We start from the raw sequence: 16,519 nt of genomic DNA, 5'->3' as shown, positions 1-16,519 counted from the left end.
GAGAGCGAGCCGGCCAGCAATTAGGCAGAGGTTAGCACTCATCAACGAGGATTTGATCACCGGGCGATACGAGGCGATAGCCGTGTAGTTTGTACAGTTGTACTACACGGCGCGCGGCACCACAGTTGACAGCGTAAGGTGACAAAATCACAACAGTATAGATCATCTAGAAAAAATCATAAATTTAGAGGTCTATCGAATGGTGGATGTTCGACTGGGACTATCGAACGGAGAGGTTCGATAGGGCCCATCACCCGTTCGACTGCTAAGCCAGCCGAGCCTATCGGCAATTCGATAGAGGAGTCTATCAAACTGCCGCAGTTCGATAGGGGGCCTATCAAACAGGGGTAGGTCGATAGTCCCCTGTCGAACAGGGGCAGTTCGACAGGCCCTGTCAAATTGTAGCACTGGCGATCTAGTCCGATCTCCTCCCCAGTCGACTGCTGGCCATTCGATAGAAGTCCTATCTTATTACGACAGTTCGACAGGACCCTAAATTTGTGATTGACCTTTAATTTTATAATTTTTATCAAAATAATATTAATTTTTTTAAAAAAATCGACAAACGGCCCAACGGCCCCCTCCCTAACCGAGCTGGACGAGACGACGTCGGCAACCTTGTCACGCGCGGGTAAACGTCGCGTCGCGTCGCGTGCGGCCCACAGGCACCGTTGAAACGGTTCGGTTTTCCCACGACGACATATAGAGCTGCGCTGGCGACAAGTGTCAAGGCGCTCGCTTGTCGCCTCTCACTCTCTCTGTACGGTCAGCGTCGAGCCGTCGATCGATCGGGCTCGGGCGCCGCTGCACGTCTTTGTACGTCGGGGGTCCACGGAAGGAGCCGCGGATTCGCGTGCGATCGATGGTATGGTCGCCACGACGCGCGCGTGCGGGGCCGCGCACCACGGGTCCGGGTAGGCGATCGACGTCGTACCCCGGTGCAGTCGTGCGCGCGCACGGCCTTTTCGCCGTCCCTGTCTTGTCGCCACCCCGCCGGCCTACCACGTTGCACACTTGGCACGCTCGCACCGTCGCCCATCGGCTATTTGGCCGCGAATCGCCGCCCGTGACAAATATACACAACTATTTGCCATTCTTATAAGTGATCTTAACTTTTTGCCACTCACATATGGGTCCGGACCCATCTGTCATAGACACATAAGATTAAGATCACTCGTAAGAGTGACAAATGATTAAATTTCCCACCATCGGCCCATTGCGCCGCGGGTCCGGCTCTGCAGGCAACGGGAGAGAGGGCCGCCAATATTTGGGCCTGAACCGGCCGCCGGTTGGGCTGTGACCTGTCTGGCCTGGTTTGGACTGTTGGTATTGGATTGGCCCGTGTAGATGGGAAATGGTCTCGTTAGCCGGCGGCGCGCATGTGTCGTCTTCCAGATCCATTCACCGCCGCGGGGTCGGTACAGCGCTCCCGCCACCACAAGTAGGCGGCGGCCCACCAACCACCGCGAGCTGCGGCGCGCGCGGCTGCTTACAGCCACCCATCCCAGCTTACCCCCCCCCCCCCGTCCCGTCCAACCAAGCCGCCGCCGTCGTCTCCCACGCTCCCTCCCTCTCCGCCTCGCCTCGCCCCGCCCCGCAGCCCGCCGCCACTGGAGGGGATGGCGACGGCGAGCGGCGCCTCCACTCCCCTGCAGCTCTCCTCCGCACGGCGGGTGGGCAGCTGCCCTGGCAATTCGGTATACGCCCTTCTTCTCTGTGCGCCTCCTGTCCTGTCGCAATGCGCACCAGCTGTTTGTTCGAATGCGTGTGGAGTGGTGTCATTTATCCGTGGTTATTGATGCACAGGCGCCGGCAAAGAGGCTGTTCCCGCGGAGAGCAGTCGCTGGTGCCCCGGCAGGTACGGCCCTGTTCCTGTAGCAGGTCATGCTGGTGTCCCCTGGTGGTGTGCCGTGTTCTTTGTTCGAGGGGTGGGGGCTTTTCGAGAGGTGTAGAGAAGAATAGTTATTTCAGTCATTCATCAGACGAGCTCTGGATTCTGAGTGGTATTGTCTTGGGGTAGAAGCTAGAAGTTCATGATGCGGCAGTTCCTGAAATGTGAATGCCACAATGTGCGGTTGCATGCCCTTCCTCTTTGCTATGATAGCATGAACCATCGCCATTGGATGATTTCTTATGGAACTGTGGAATATTAAAGATGCTATATCAATTTTGTATTTGTAAATTGATAATAGAACATATGACTACCCAATTACTACTTAGTAGTGTGTTCGATGGTGTATATACAAATGAAAAGGGGAAATGCTACGTGACATTCCCATCAAAATGTACTAAGCAACATTGTGTATGGCCTGTCGTGCAGTCACACAAGACCCTTTATTTTTTTTATTTTTTGTAAAGATTCTTTTTTTTATATTTTTTAATAATTATTATCAATAGTGTATCAGTTAGTACCAACCGATTATTAGTTGATACCGCCTAGTATCAGTTGGTATCAACTAGGTATCAATTTTTACTATGGAGAATCAGTTATTATCAATGTGATATCAGATCTGATACTGGTGAGATATCATATTTGGTACCTCATCAAAATCATCTCGTTCCAAAACGGGATACCGTACAACAGCAGTCTCCTTTCAAAAGTATTGACTAAATTACTATCATGCTTATTTTGCAATACTGTTGAGCTGTCTACAGGTTACATTCTCGTGTTTAACCAGGTACAATTTTTGTCAAGAGAGATTTTGTATATAAAGGACAGAGTTGTCATCAATTTTTACCATTGAAACAAAGAGGAAGGTTGCAGGCAGCAGTTCTGCCTGTCAATTCACCTTTGTTAGATGATGAAGAAATAAGGAAGCAAATGTCTGAAGATTATGGATTCAAACAAATTGGAGCACAGTTGCCAGATAATGTTACTCTTAAAGATGTAATGGATAGTCTGCCTAAAGAGGTATGAGCTACCAACACCAGCTATGCTGTTATTGCTTCCTATTCACAAATTCCTCTAATGAGAAATTTCTTGTTGGCTAGGTATTTGAAATCGATGATGTAAAAGCTTGGACCTCTGTTTTAATATCAGTCACTTCTTATGCTCTTGGTATTTTCTTGATATCAAAAGCTCCCTGGTATCTTCTTGCCTTAGCCTGGGCGTGGACTGGTACAGCAGTAACAGGGGTAAGAACCCTCCTCTCCATTTATAAGCTTATATGTTTGTGTTCCTTCATGTCTTACATACTTGCTTGTGTGTTTGGTTTATTGTCCATAATTTAAGTGATGCCTTTGTAAAGTTCTTTGTCATAGGTCATGATTGTGCCCACAAATCATTTTCGAGGAATAAGCTGGTGGAAGATATTGTTGGAACTCTAGCCTTCTTGCCATTGATATACCCCTATGAACCTTGGAGATTTAAGCATGACAAACATCATGCCAAGACAAACATGTATGTACATACCACCTGTTTTTTCATCTTCAATGTTCTCCAAGTCTCAGACAATGCTCTTCCCAGTGTGCTCATGCATTACACTGTTAGAACATCCATGGACTTTGTCATGCTTAAATGCATATGGGATACCAAAACACATTTATACCTGCCTTTTTTAATTATAGTTCACACTTCAAGTTCTTAAGATCTCAAAAGTGCTGAAACAATTGTCCAAATAAAACAAACATAACAACATGGGCAACTTATTTTTGCTATCTGCATGTCTGTGTGCATATGGATTATGAGCCATTTTATAATCTGAAAGACTTAAACGTTTCCAACCAGGTTGTACTTTGGTCATTCAAATCCTTACCTCCTGCATGACCTCCAGGTTGATAGAAGACACTGCATGGCAACCTATTTCTCCAAAGGAGATAAAAAAATCCTCCTTTCTGAGGAAGGCGATAATATTTGGTTATGGCCCTATCAGGCCTTGGATGTCTATTTCTCACTGGTATTTCTTTTTTCACACCTTTTCATATATCATGAACGTTTTCTTTATGAACTATTTTCCTTCAACTTCTCCAAGCAATATCATTGCTGTTCACTATGGTTGCTTGTCAGGTTAATTTGGCACTTTGATCTAAAAAAATTCAGACCAAATGAACTCCCAAGGGTGAAAATAAGCTTAGCATCTGTGTTTGCATTCATGGCAATTGGATGGCCACTGATTATTCTCAAATCAGGAATAGTTGGATGGTTCAAGTTCTGGTTCATGCCATGGGTGGTTTATCACTTTTGGGTAATATTTCTGATTTTTTGTCACCATCATTTCCTGCAAATCTTTATATGGTCCACATTCATGGATACGTTTAGCTATTAAAGCATATTTATGTTATTTTTGCCCAGTTTTAACTTGCAAGTAGAAACTCATGGTAATTGGATAATTGCTACTTAAATATAATATATCTCTGACCATGGAACCAACCACTGTGACACTTATTTTCCACCCCTGTGGCATGTTGTACTGTCACCGTTGTTTCTTAGCTCCAAAGTTAGGTACATATATTTAGATCTTATTATGTTCCTTTCCAGTGTTCACAAACTAGGAACAGACAGGATCTTGTACCGCACCGATTTACTAGTACACGCTGGTTTATGAATTTGTCTCAAGAATCCATGGCTTTGATCAGAAGCATCCATATGTCAGTACTAACATGGGATAAACTCTCTTTAATTCACAGTTTAAACTAGCCATAATTTGATATACTGGCTCCGCCAGTTTGGCAGAGCAAGGGAACAACCTAAACATATAATAATTTTGTGTTCAAATTACTTCTTGCATAATTTGCATTGTTGATTAGATTGTATAATACAAGTCATTTTATTTACCTGTAAGCTGTTCTCCTCAGATGAGCACCTTTACGATGGTACATCACACTGCTCCTCATATACCATTCAAGACATCAAAAGAGTGGAATGCTGCACAGGCACAATTAAATGGCACAGTTCACTGTGACTATCCTCGGTGGTACGCATTTCATTTTCTTTTGCTTTTTTTTTGTTTTATTACATAGTATGAATATTTGTTACCAAGTTGGTATGTAGCAAGATATGTTTAGTATATTTTAAACAAGATAGTCTCCGTATTAAAACTGGACGATCGATTATATTATTAAAACAAGTTAAAAATCAAAACAGATTTCGTTGTTTTAATGGTATAGATTTATTGGATATTAGAACACTATTGAAACTGCATGAGAAATAAATTATATAGCAAATACATTGTACTTTCACTAGACTATAACCCCAGGAAAAAACTGGGCTAGTTAATATTACATGATAAAATATTGACTTTGCAAATAAAATGCCAGCAATAATTCATACATTATTTATTTGTATCTTTAAGATTAAGAAAACTTTTCCCTCATGTGGTTGCACTATTTTTCTAGATTGAACATAGGCTTTACATCTTGTAGAATGTGTCACAGTTGCATATAAACCTTGTTTTATTTCTTTGAGCAATTTTACAATCCTTGAAAAGGTATCAGGAGGTACTAGTTCTTAAGATACTAAATTTTACAGTAAAATTTTGGTACCTCTCAATATCTACTAAAGTACTATAAAATTGCTCTATTTCTTTAATAGCTCAATTGGGTAAGTTCTACTCCCAATTTAGCACTAGCATAGGATAAATATTTCAGTAAAGTGCATGTGGTAAATATGAGATATCATGTGAATATTTTTTCATAAAAGGGTTCATACGGCTGGCAACATTTGTACAACTGGAGCAAGCTGAACCAATCTCTTGATTTGCTAAAATTATCTCCGGAACATGATTCCTTAGAGTTGAATTATATCCGACTAATGAATTTTACAGGGTAGAGATACTTTGCCATGACATAAATGTACATGTTCCGCACCATATTTCTCCAAGAATTCCAAGCTATAACCTTCGTGCTGCCTATGATTCCATAAAACAGAACTGGGGCGAGGTACTTCACTCACTCACTCTCTCTCTCCCTGATAATCTCACTGGTTCTTTTGATAGCATTATTTCATTTATCCTCCCCTGACACCTTGATACTTTCTACGTGCAGTACATCAATGAAGCCAGCTGGAATTGGCGGTTGATGAAAACAATAATGACTAAATGCCATGTTTACGACAAGGATAGATACTATGTTCCCTTTGATGAGTTTGTGCCTGAGGAATCTCACCCAATCAAATTCCTCAAGAAGGTCATGCCAGATTATGCATGATGCAAGCGATAATGTTGGCTAGTTGCCTAGTTGAAAGTATTGTTTGCATAGAGAAACGATCAATATTCCTTAGCGAAGTAACGTTCTAAGTTCTAACTGCAACGGCGCACGCCCGAAATTTCGATTGCAAATTGCTCTGTTGAATTGTGTTACACGGCTTCAGAGTGGTTGCCAAAAGTTATTTTAGAGAAGAAAGGCTGTTGAAAGTTAATCTACAAAGAGTACATCATCTTTTATTACCAACTTTCACTTTAGATCATCCTTATGTCTATATTTTTTTATTTTGGATCTGGTATTTACCATTGTTACAGTTTAGATTGCACCGAATAACTTCTATAGCCATATCTAACATCCATTTTGGCAAGTTACAGGGTGTACCGGAGGGTGGATCCCGTGTGTTTAAGGTCATTGAGGTGTACTTAAAAATTGTTCGGGTTGGTCGAACTGTAATAATGATAAATTTAACCTATCCAAAGTAAAAGGATAGGTTTAAGGATGATCCATAGTGAATCATGTGGGCTAAAGGCTAATTTACTCATTTACAGATTTACTTCGCTACACTACATGTTAAAAATAGTGCGCTTTCAAAGCAAGCGCCTGTTGTCAGTTGTTCGGTACATCAAATGTGTATATAAACCTTGGAGACTTGGAATATAAATATGCTATTCCTAGTAGTGCAACTTCCATTTGCTGGTGATGTACCAGCAACCATTGGTTTGTACCTTGATTAATTCATTACCATGGCCCAAATCTGTCGTCCTCTTACAATTTCTGCTTGACTTAACCATTGGTTCTTACAAGTTCAGTATGCACATACAGTAATTTATTGAAGAACAGCCGACCTTTACCTCTTATGGCGGGTTGCACGATACTTCACTGTGCTTTGTTTAATGCTTATTCTCTGAAAGATATTCACTGGGGGAAGCAAACCAGAAAACTCGTACTTCAACATGCTTTATTCTTTATTGTAAAGGAGCCAACAACATACAGGGAGAACTGTAGTGCAAATAGCGTACAAATGTCACGTGGTTACAAAAACATTTGAATTCTCTACATTTTACTCGTGTGAAATCTGATTCATCTACATGACCACCTCAGCCCATGGTGTAGGATGGAGATGGTAGGTTTATGACGGTGCTCTTCACCTTGGTCATCATGTTTATGCTGTTAGTTATCCCCTGGGATCCAATTCCACTGTCCTTCAGGCCCTGTATTTCAAACCCCAGAGGAAACACCAAATCAGAAACAACTGCAGAAAGCAAGAGTTAATTGAACGGAACGTTGCCAAACCGAGTTAATGGCATGGTAACAATAGTACCTGGAAGGGGAAATGGTCAGGTCCTCGAGCCGGTGCAGAGTTGATCTGCACGGTTCCGGTCTCCATCGCATCGCTGATCATGATTGCTTTGTTGATATCCTTGGTGAACACACATCCCTGAAATGGCGTAATGCACAGATGGATAAGCTGTACAATGGTATTCATGTTGCAACATGACATCAAGATTCATCAGTATCCATTTTAATGTATGTGAGTGTGCACCTGCAGCCCAAAATTGCTGGCGTTGCAATGGTGGATGCCTTCCTCAACCGAGTTGATCCTAATCACAGGCAAGACAGGGCCAAATGGCTCCTCCCAAGCAATCCTCATGTCAGGCCGGACGTGATCCAGTAGCAACGGCCAGATAAGGTTGCCTTCTCTCCTATACTCCTGACAAAAGGTTGCTCCTTTCTCCTTTGCATCAATGACCAAACCCTCAATAAAATTAGCTGAGGATTCTGTTACAACTGGGGTGATATCAGAATCAGCCTCAGGTGGGCCAACTGTCAGTTTTGCCAACTTGGCCTTGACCTTCTCTACCACGATATCAGCAACAGATTCCATGATCAGCACGACTTTTACAGCAGTACACCTCTGGCCACTATGTTGCAATAAGATATCAGTACAATTCAGATAAGATTTGGTGCAAATCAGTAAGAATTTTGGCAATGTATGGAGAATAATAGAAACCAAGAACAAAATAATAAACTGGCACAAAGACAAAATATGAGAGTATAGAACTATCTAAAATAATATTATGGTACAATGATGGAAGCAAGTAAAAGAATATGTGCATATGGCAACACTATCTTTTGTTTTTCCGGGGAATATGACAACACTATCTTGTGTACATGACACAACTTGGAAGCGACATGTCATCTTCTGTTAGATAAAACTTATCTGAAAGCTTTTATGACTTCCAGTGGTTGCTTTCTTTCACTTTTCTAAGGAATTGTGGTGGCCATATTTGAATTGTCGTGGAAGCGATAAATCTGGTCTGTTCAAGCCGCAAGATGATTAGTTGCTAGCTTGTACTCTTGGTTTGGTGGGTATTGGTAGTTTAACTCCACTATTTGGCAGTCTTCCGCTGATGTAAAAGTTCCCTTATGTACTAAGCACTATGTAAAACTAACTATAAATTCTTAATGCAATTCGTCGGGCTCCTCCTTAGGTCAACCCGGCCAAAAATATTTGGATTGTGATACCTAAGACAAATTTTGTTCTAACCTGTAGATTGGTCAATCGAATTCATTATTTTGTACCTGTAAGAGAAGCCTCCTTTTACTATATTTGCTGCCACTAAATCCAGGTCTGCATCCTCTAACACAATGCAAGCATCTTTTCCTCCAAGCTCCATCTGAAGTGGGACCATTCCAGCCTTCTTTGAAATGGCTATACCAGTATCTCCTCCCGTAAAGCTACATGGCACAAGTGTTTTACTGTTTAGAAACAGGAGCAGGTGTCTCATGAAATCTGAGGATGCTAGAAACAGGAGCAGGTGATACCTTATGCAGTTGACTCCGGGATGCATTGTAAGAAAATCGCCAATTTCAGAACCTTTCCCAGTGACGCAATTTATCAAGCCTTTTGGGAAACCAGCAAGGTGGAAACAGTGCACCATATGTAGTGCAGCGACTGCTCCCTGTTTGAACAGAAGTACACCATTTTCGTATGTTTTACTTCAAAATGTATCTGCTTTAAACACGGGCAGATCTTTTATATATACCTGAGTTGGAGGCTTGAGAACAAGAGCATTGCCAGCAATTAGTGCTGGGCCAATCTTGGAGACTGCTAAGTTGACAGGATAATTAAATGGTGGGATTGCCAACACTACTCCAAGAGGAACCTACATGAATATGATGCTGTATTAGATCCTGAAGGAAACATAACGATGGATCAGCAATTTCAGGATTTCAAGTACAGCTCAATGGACCATTGACAGTCAATGTATCAACCTTACTCTGACGACTCATGAAAAAATTGCTTGAACATACAATCTAGAACATGCAGAAGAATACATGATACTAAATTTCAACAATCCGGTATCTTCTTGAGATAAGAAAAGATTATTGAAAAAACACAATCTTTGGAATTGAGTTCCTCGCACAAACCATATAATTATAAGTCTTAAGCAATTGAGGAAATATATGTGATCTATTCAAATTTCAAAACCATCAAGGTATTGATAGTTATTACTAAGGAATAACATCTTTGAAACTATGTTTTGTTTAATGTGCAAAGTCAGATGATCAAAGAACTAATGAACACGGCACTGTAACAATCTCTCTGAAAAGAAACCAAGAGCAACAACCATAGCTGAACGTTTTCCCGTCATCTACTGGCAACACTTTGCTTCTATGGGAAGTATCTAATTTCACAACCCCAACAATAATGGTCAAATGGGTCAAGAAAGTTCGTTTAGAAAGTACCAGTTACACTCCAAACTCAATAATTTGTTCAAGTTCGCCACAAGATTATAACTCAACTAAATGAACAAAATGAAAGTGGGGATAACTACCGTATACCGATCACAGAGAATCAAAGGTTTGCATCATAGTAGACTACATTTTATTTTTTATGCTTCGGCAAATTGGTGGAAAATACAATAATTCAACAGAGGAAGCTCTTCAATAAGTTCAGTTCAGAGTTCAGATACCCAATTTAGGACATTATCAAATGCAGAATGGTTTCGTTCCAAGCTTGTCTGAGCTGTGGTCGGGTCTGGATTACAGCCATTTTTCCTTAGTTATGGATAGACACATTGATACCTGCCTAATTTTGTCTAACTTTGGCCAAGTGAGCACATGTATTAGAAGCACATAAATTCGGAAGCACTTCTTTTATGTTTGAAGTCCAAAATGTAAACAGATAGAGGAGAAAAGATCAACAAGGGACATACAGGCTCAGGGATCTGGTTTTGCTGCAGTTGGTAGTGTAACTACACTATGACTGCCAGATCAGACGAGATTCACCCGGGTACTGTAGACTAATGTATCGTAGCTTACTGTTGTAGTGTTACTGTAACTGATAATCTCGACCCTTCTCATACAGATGGATGAATGGGATAGCATGCAGTTCCACTACAGCCAATCCTGGTCCCAGACTTAGGGAGAAGTCCTAATTTCAGAGGTCACCCCATGACGATGAAACAAACCAGAATGACATGGGCTATTAGTATTAGCATCCAAGGAATATTCCATAATACCATATTACTTTATAGGTGTGTCAATGAGTTTCATAATTTATATCAACCTCATTTTATATATAATACATGTACTACATATTAAAACATGATTTTGACAGGTGCCCCGTGCCCCTAAGCCTCAACTTTGTCAATCCGCTCTCCATTAGTCAATAGTTGAACGACATGCTTATTTCTTTCATCGCTATTTATAGTCAAATCGGAGACAGAAACAACATGGAAAACAGACTTAACCGAAGTCGTCTGAAACTAACACACATACCTTGGAGCTCAAACAGTACTTGTTCCGTTCGTTGCCGGGGAAGCTATCAGACACCAGCAGCTTGCCTTCTCCCAGTATCCGAACACCCTCCTCAGCTGTGTATGACACCAAATCCCCGGACCTCACCACCTACCAAACCCAACAAAACCATCTTTGTCTGTTAGCCTGAAGAATGGGCACCAGTGAGTGACCACCAAGTAAGTACAAACGGCCACTGACCTCAGAAACTGCATCCTTAGCCGGCTTGGCGATCTCCTTGACGAGGCACTCTGCAATCGGGGCCTTGTGCTCCTTCAGGATGGCGGCCGCCTTGTGCAGGAGCTCCGCGCGCTTCCACAGCGGGGTGCGCGCCCACGCCTTCTGCGCAACCTTCGCCACCTCCATCACCTTGTTCACCTCCTCCTGGGTGCATGCTGCACACAAAGGACCCGAATTCCTCAGCTAATTGTGACAGTAAGCTCAAAGTCAACTCCCTTTTGCAATTCTCAGCAACGCTCAAACTGTAGTACCAGCAGCAAGCATGAAACCAGCGATGAATCCGAGGTAGTATATGTTATTGCGCCGAAAAAAAAAGTAAATTCGTGGTCGACAAATCGGGGAGCAATTGGGAATCGAAAGGGAAACCAATCAAGTAAAGGGAGCTATCAGAATTAAAGGTGAGCGCGCACTCAGTTACTAGCGGCGCCGATCAACTAAGCTGTGATGAACTTCGTAAATATCGACGTCAATCAATCAATCAATAATCCAGTCGGCGGCGGCCAAGGAGCAATCGGCCACACAGCTCCTCCCAAACCAGCGGAGACGAAGACAGTAGTAGCACCATGCTCAGAGCAAAAGGCTCGCATGCACGCACGCCCACCCACCTTGCACCCTGTACTGCGTCTGGCGCGTGGTCGGGTTGACGATGGCGACGGACTTCCCGGAGGCCGAGGCGCGCCACTCCCCGTCGGCGTAGTACCTGTAGACCTCGCCCTCGAGGATCTCCGCGAACACCCCCGTACCCGCCACCGCCATACCTCCCTCCCTCCGGCTTGAAGCGCGGGAAAGAAAAAATGCGTGGCCGTCGTCCGGGACAGCAACGGCGCGCGACCACGGGGCAGCTGCCTGCAGCTCCCAGCCGCTAGGCCAGTGGCGGCGATGGGTGGGTGAGGGGGTGATGGGGGCGCGAGTGGTGGAGGGAGGAGGAGGAGGCGCGGTGGCGGAGGGGTTTAGTAGAGGAGGAGGAGGAGTGATCGGGCGGGGACGCGTGGGGAGGTGAGGTGGGGCCCACCGATTCGGAGGAGCACGGAAAGAGACGAGAGGGGAGGAGGTTTTGGGGCTGGGTCCTTGGGTGCTCCTATTTTTTATTTTTTTCTCTATAATAATTAATTAATTAAAGGTTATATCGCTGTATGGGCTGGTCTCTTCGCTTGTGTGGGTGGGTGTGGTTTTGGGACCGTGGGTTGGACTGATAGTTGCTGCTGCTAGAGCTGCCTGCTGCGGCGGACCACGGCCGTGTGGCTGGCCGCTGGAGTTGGGACTACACGGCGGAGCGGAGAGGAGAGCAGTGGCAGATACAGCCGCCGTATCCGTCCGGTTTTAAGGCACCTCGTGGGAGTTGGATTCATGTCAACAGCAGCTCGATACTTTATCGTCTTTTTTTCATGTTTTAACATTTTTAGATTTATATAAATACTAATTTATGAATAAAAAATTTATATATGTGTTTTTAGAGATCTAAAAATAAATGCTGAAAAATAAACTATGATAAACAATCCTACAAAATCAACTATAAATTTAATATTGAAAATTCAATTTTTTTATTATAAGTAAAAACAGAAGTAAAAGATTAGGTTGTAGTCATTTCTGCATTGATTCTCGTGATTTTAATCATTCCAATGGGTTCAGAGCTAAAAGAAAATATATTTAAGTCAAAATTCAAAATTGATCATCGAAATGACTAAGAGGATTTTTTTTATATCTTCATAATTTATACTAAACAACCTAGAAATTAGAAATGATTATATCTTACAATAGAGGGTATATAAAACATACTAATAAATCCATCAATGAATCTAGATAGAATTAAATCAACTTGTAACATGAAACACATACTAATGAATCCATTGATAAATCTGGATAGAATTAAACCATCTTGTAACATGAAATGGAGTGAGTTGTAATCAGGTCTACCAACAACACTCCCTATTAGTCTCTTTAGTTGCTTTTAAACAAAAGACTTCTACGTATATAAATTATGTTTATATTTTAGAATAGAGGTATTATATAAAATATATTTATTAATCCATTAATAAATATAGGTAGAACTAAAATACTCTATTCGTTTCACAATGTAAGACTTTTTAACATTGCCTAGATTTATATGGATATTAATAAATCTAGACACATATATAGATTATATACATTTATCAATAAATGAATTTAGGCAAGCGTATAAAGTCTTATAATATAAAACGGATGTAGTATCTTATAATATCAAACGGATAAAATATTAATCATGTGTACTCACGAGTCCCCTATTACTCTATTTACGCCCAGATCAATTTGCAATTTTTTTTCAAAAACATCACATCGAATATATGGACATATATTTGAAGTATTAAACATAGTTTAATTATAAAACAAATTACAGATTCCGCCAAGAAACTGCGGGACAAATTTTTTGAGTCTAATTAATCCGTCATTAGCACATACTAGTTACTGTAGCACTTATGACTAATCACGTACTAATTAGGCTCAAAAGATTCGTCTCACAATTTCTCTGTGTAATTAGTTTTAATGTTCCTGTACATTTAATGCTCTATTTAGATATCCAAAAATTTGATGTGAAGTTTTTGGAAAATTTTTTTGAGAACTTGAAGACTTCTACGTATGTATACCGTGCTGGTTAATGTTGCTCCTGCTAATAAAGTATAAACTCTTTTTCCTAATTCAGCCTGGCAATTAAACTCTAACACATCAAAATCAGATGAAAATGGTGTGATGTCTATAGATATATAATTCGAGCTTAGTTCTTCAAGTTAAATTATCCATTTAAATCCTAGAAAGACGAAAGGACAAGCAAGCAAACAAAATCAAAGTATCATTTGGCATAAAGACATCAACAATATCCCCTCATGGCTCCCTAATCCGAGTGTACCCTTGACAGTTGACATCATGCCAATCACGTTGAGAAAAAAAATCTCGTGAAAGAAGCGTTAATCGCACTGTTTGAGCAACATGTTTGCTTGTTTGCGGCACATTCGAAAAGACATGGATCAACAAAATGATTCAGCGATTGAAACATAATCTTCAAATGAGTAAGCAATATAAATCAAATCAAGGCTGTTTACCGTTTTATTTTTTTTATATGGACGCCAAATATTTTCTTTTTGCTTGTGATAGACCTTAAGCATAAGGTGCATCATAAGCTAATGTTATATATGACTTACTTTATAAGTACAATTATTGTATTAAGGCAACCTTTTTTACAAACACCGTGTTTGCCATAAAGCAAACATGCTCTTATCTCTATTGCAGCTCTGAAACGGGTGGATTCGACGTATACGTGACACAACGACCACAAACCGTACATCTCAGTGCTTAGTGCTTTGGGACCATGCTGCGAGAACAACGCTACAACCTCTAAGCATATTTCTCTCTCTCCTACGAACGCGCGCATGCACACACACATTGAAAAGAGAAATCGGATATCATGCCACTTTGAAAAGTTGGTTTCGTCTGAATGCCACTCCACGAAATCGCTTAGTTAAAATATCACTTTCAACTGATTGATAATATTTATTTGTCATTTTTTCATTCGGATCAATTTATGCCCCATCTCACCACACGCCGAAAGAAATTGCCCTTGGGCTGAGAGCGGTTGCACTCTTGCCTCGACTCCAGGAGGAGAGGCCGCGAGCGACGGAGGGGTTGCGGCGTGGACAGGAGCGACGCGGCATGAGGACAGGAGTGGTGGAGGCAACAACACTCGCGGTGGAGGGGCTGTGGCATAGGCAGGAGCGGCGTGGGCAAGGCCGAGAGCGGCGGAGGTGATGACGCTTGGGGCGGAGACCGGTTGGAAGTGGTATTTTAACGAGTATTCCGGCGAACCAATTTTTGAAAGTGGTGTAAGAGAAGTACTGAACCTACCCAACAACAGCAATGAAGACGGGTTTCACTTTTGTCTTGTACAGGACAGGACCAACAACCCAATTAGCGATGTTGCGAGTCTGGTGGTAACTAGCCACAGGTTTGGGGTAGCACGTACGGCGTACGTGAGGGCAGCCCAACCAACCGGGAGCACCCCACGGGCCCACCCCTCATGGCGCCCGCGGCATCCACGTCGTCTCGAGCTCGAGTGGCAGCCGGCGGAATGCACGGCGTCCCGGCAGCGAACCACCCACGATCACGGCGTGCATCTATCCGATTGGAGTGTTAATAGTAGGCGGTGTAGTCGAATGTTTAGATGTTTATTATAAATAGTAAACGTAAACTATTAATAAAACTTATTTATAATCTTAGACTAATTCGCAAAACGAATCTATTAAGCGTAATTAATCCATGATTAGCCTATGTGATGCTACAGTAAATATGCTCTAATTATAGATTAATTAGGTTTAAAATATTCATTTCAAGGATTACCACTCATTTAGTTTTTTATTAGTCTATATTTAATGTTTTAAATTAGTATCAAACATCTAATATAACATAGAACTAAAAAAGTTTAGTCCCATCCATAAACCGTATTAATGTCGCTGCTAGCTGCCTAGCTGGGCCAAGCTGCAGGTCGCGTGACCAACCCGACAATGGGACTCCGGCATTTCAGTGCGCAGTCGCATCGGCAGCCGGTCGGGCAACCAGCCGGCGGTTGTGAAACGATCAAGGTCATTTACTCATTTGCCCTCGTCTTTTAGCTTCTTTGTAAACTAAAACTTTTAATTTTCAATTTTAAAGTTAGAGTTTATTTTAGAGGTTTTTTATTTTAATGTATTTTCTAATATTTGTTTTTAGATCACTAAAAATAAATATATAAAAATTTTATTTATAAATTATTTTTCGTTTATAAATATATTGTTTGGCCTTTTCCACGCTAACTGTCGTGGCAATTTTTTTCTTCACAAACCGAAGGCACCTACCCAATGTATTGGCTGCAGAGGCAGGTGTCCGAATGAATTAAACATATTATTACTCCACTTTACTATTGGCACCAGAATCGCTAGTGTGCAGTGACAGGCTGATTGCTCGATCGGGCACTTTGCAGTAGTACAAGTGTAGGCACGGCCATGAGGATACGTTGGTGCGTCTGCTACGTACTCTGCTGCTGTGTAATCGTGTGTGATCTGTGTGCTGGGTTTCTGATGCTTTATGGATCTTGGACTCGTCGGCATGTTCAGCACGCTGGAAAGGGAAGCAGCCAAGCAAAGTCTGCCGGTGGTCTGTCTGTGGATCATCGAGCCGTGTTTGACCATTGATCTCGATTCTTAAATGTTCCTCCTTGTGGATTTTTAAACGTACTTTGCCCAGTGTTTGACTGGTTGGTGCCCAAACAACAGTAATACTCCTTCCACTTCAAAAACTAACTGTTTCTATTTACGTATCTAGACGTATCTCT

At 41.9% G+C, this 16,519-nt stretch overlaps 2 protein-coding genes across 2 annotated transcripts; one reads left to right on the top strand and one right to left on the bottom strand.

Annotated features, from left to right (window-relative positions):
- The first annotated feature begins 1,592 nt into the window (after window positions 1-1,592).
- On the top strand, window positions 1,593-6,275 carry LOC102707796 (omega-6 fatty acid desaturase, chloroplastic). The gene is made up of 10 exons (XM_006660103.3): window positions 1,593-1,697; window positions 1,807-1,858; window positions 2,679-2,911; window positions 2,992-3,135; window positions 3,249-3,400; window positions 3,774-3,896; window positions 4,007-4,184; window positions 4,795-4,913; window positions 5,763-5,877; window positions 5,983-6,275. Exons 1-10 carry the CDS (start codon window positions 1,620-1,622, stop codon window positions 6,142-6,144), a joined length of 1,356 nt encoding a protein of 451 aa, XP_006660166.1. The 5' UTR covers window positions 1,593-1,619; the 3' UTR covers window positions 6,145-6,275.
- Window positions 6,276-7,082: 807 nt separating this feature from the next.
- Window positions 7,083-12,089, bottom strand: LOC102720168 (NADP-dependent glyceraldehyde-3-phosphate dehydrogenase). The gene is made up of 9 exons (XM_006659385.3): window positions 11,790-12,089; window positions 11,146-11,339; window positions 10,927-11,055; window positions 9,189-9,308; window positions 8,968-9,104; window positions 8,725-8,880; window positions 7,685-8,063; window positions 7,463-7,579; window positions 7,083-7,352 (listed from the first exon to the last, which is right to left on the bottom strand). The coding sequence occupies exons 1-9, from the start codon at window positions 11,938-11,940 to the stop codon at window positions 7,239-7,241; spliced, it is 1,497 nt and encodes a 498-aa protein (XP_006659448.1). The 5' UTR covers window positions 11,941-12,089; the 3' UTR covers window positions 7,083-7,238.
- Window positions 12,090-16,519: the final 4,430 nt, after the last annotated feature.

Source organism: Oryza brachyantha, chromosome 8 (assembly GCF_000231095.2).
Source record: "Oryza brachyantha chromosome 8, ObraRS2, whole genome shotgun sequence".
Classification (NCBI taxonomy): domain Eukaryota; kingdom Viridiplantae; phylum Streptophyta; class Magnoliopsida; order Poales; family Poaceae; genus Oryza; species Oryza brachyantha.
The sequence above is the reverse complement of the archived record's forward strand: the minus strand, read 5'-3'. Positions and strand labels throughout refer to the sequence as shown.

Bases quoted from the DNA above. Each gene is read 5' to 3' on its own strand.
- LOC102707796 (XM_006660103.3), top strand. From the start codon at position 1,620: ATGGCGACGGCGAGCGGCGCCTCCACTCCCCTGCAGCTCTCCTCCGCA. The intron at 1,698-1,806 runs GTATACGCCCTT...ATTGATGCACAG, and splicing joins GCAGCTGCCCTGGCAATTCG to GCGCCGGCAAAGAGGCTGTT. The intron at 5,878-5,982 runs GTACTTCACTCA...TTCTACGTGCAG, and splicing joins TAAAACAGAACTGGGGCGAG to TACATCAATGAAGCCAGCTG.
- LOC102720168 (XM_006659385.3), bottom strand. From the start codon at position 11,940: ATGGCGGTGGCGGGTACGGGGGTGTTCGCGGAGATCCTCGAGGGCGAG. The intron at 11,340-11,789 runs GTGGGTGGGCGT...CTTTGTGTGCAG, and splicing joins GACGCAGTACAGGGTGCAAG to CATGCACCCAGGAGGAGGTG. The intron at 9,105-9,188 runs GTATATATAAAA...CTGTTCAAACAG, and splicing joins TTCTCAAGCCTCCAACTCAG to GGAGCAGTCGCTGCACTACA.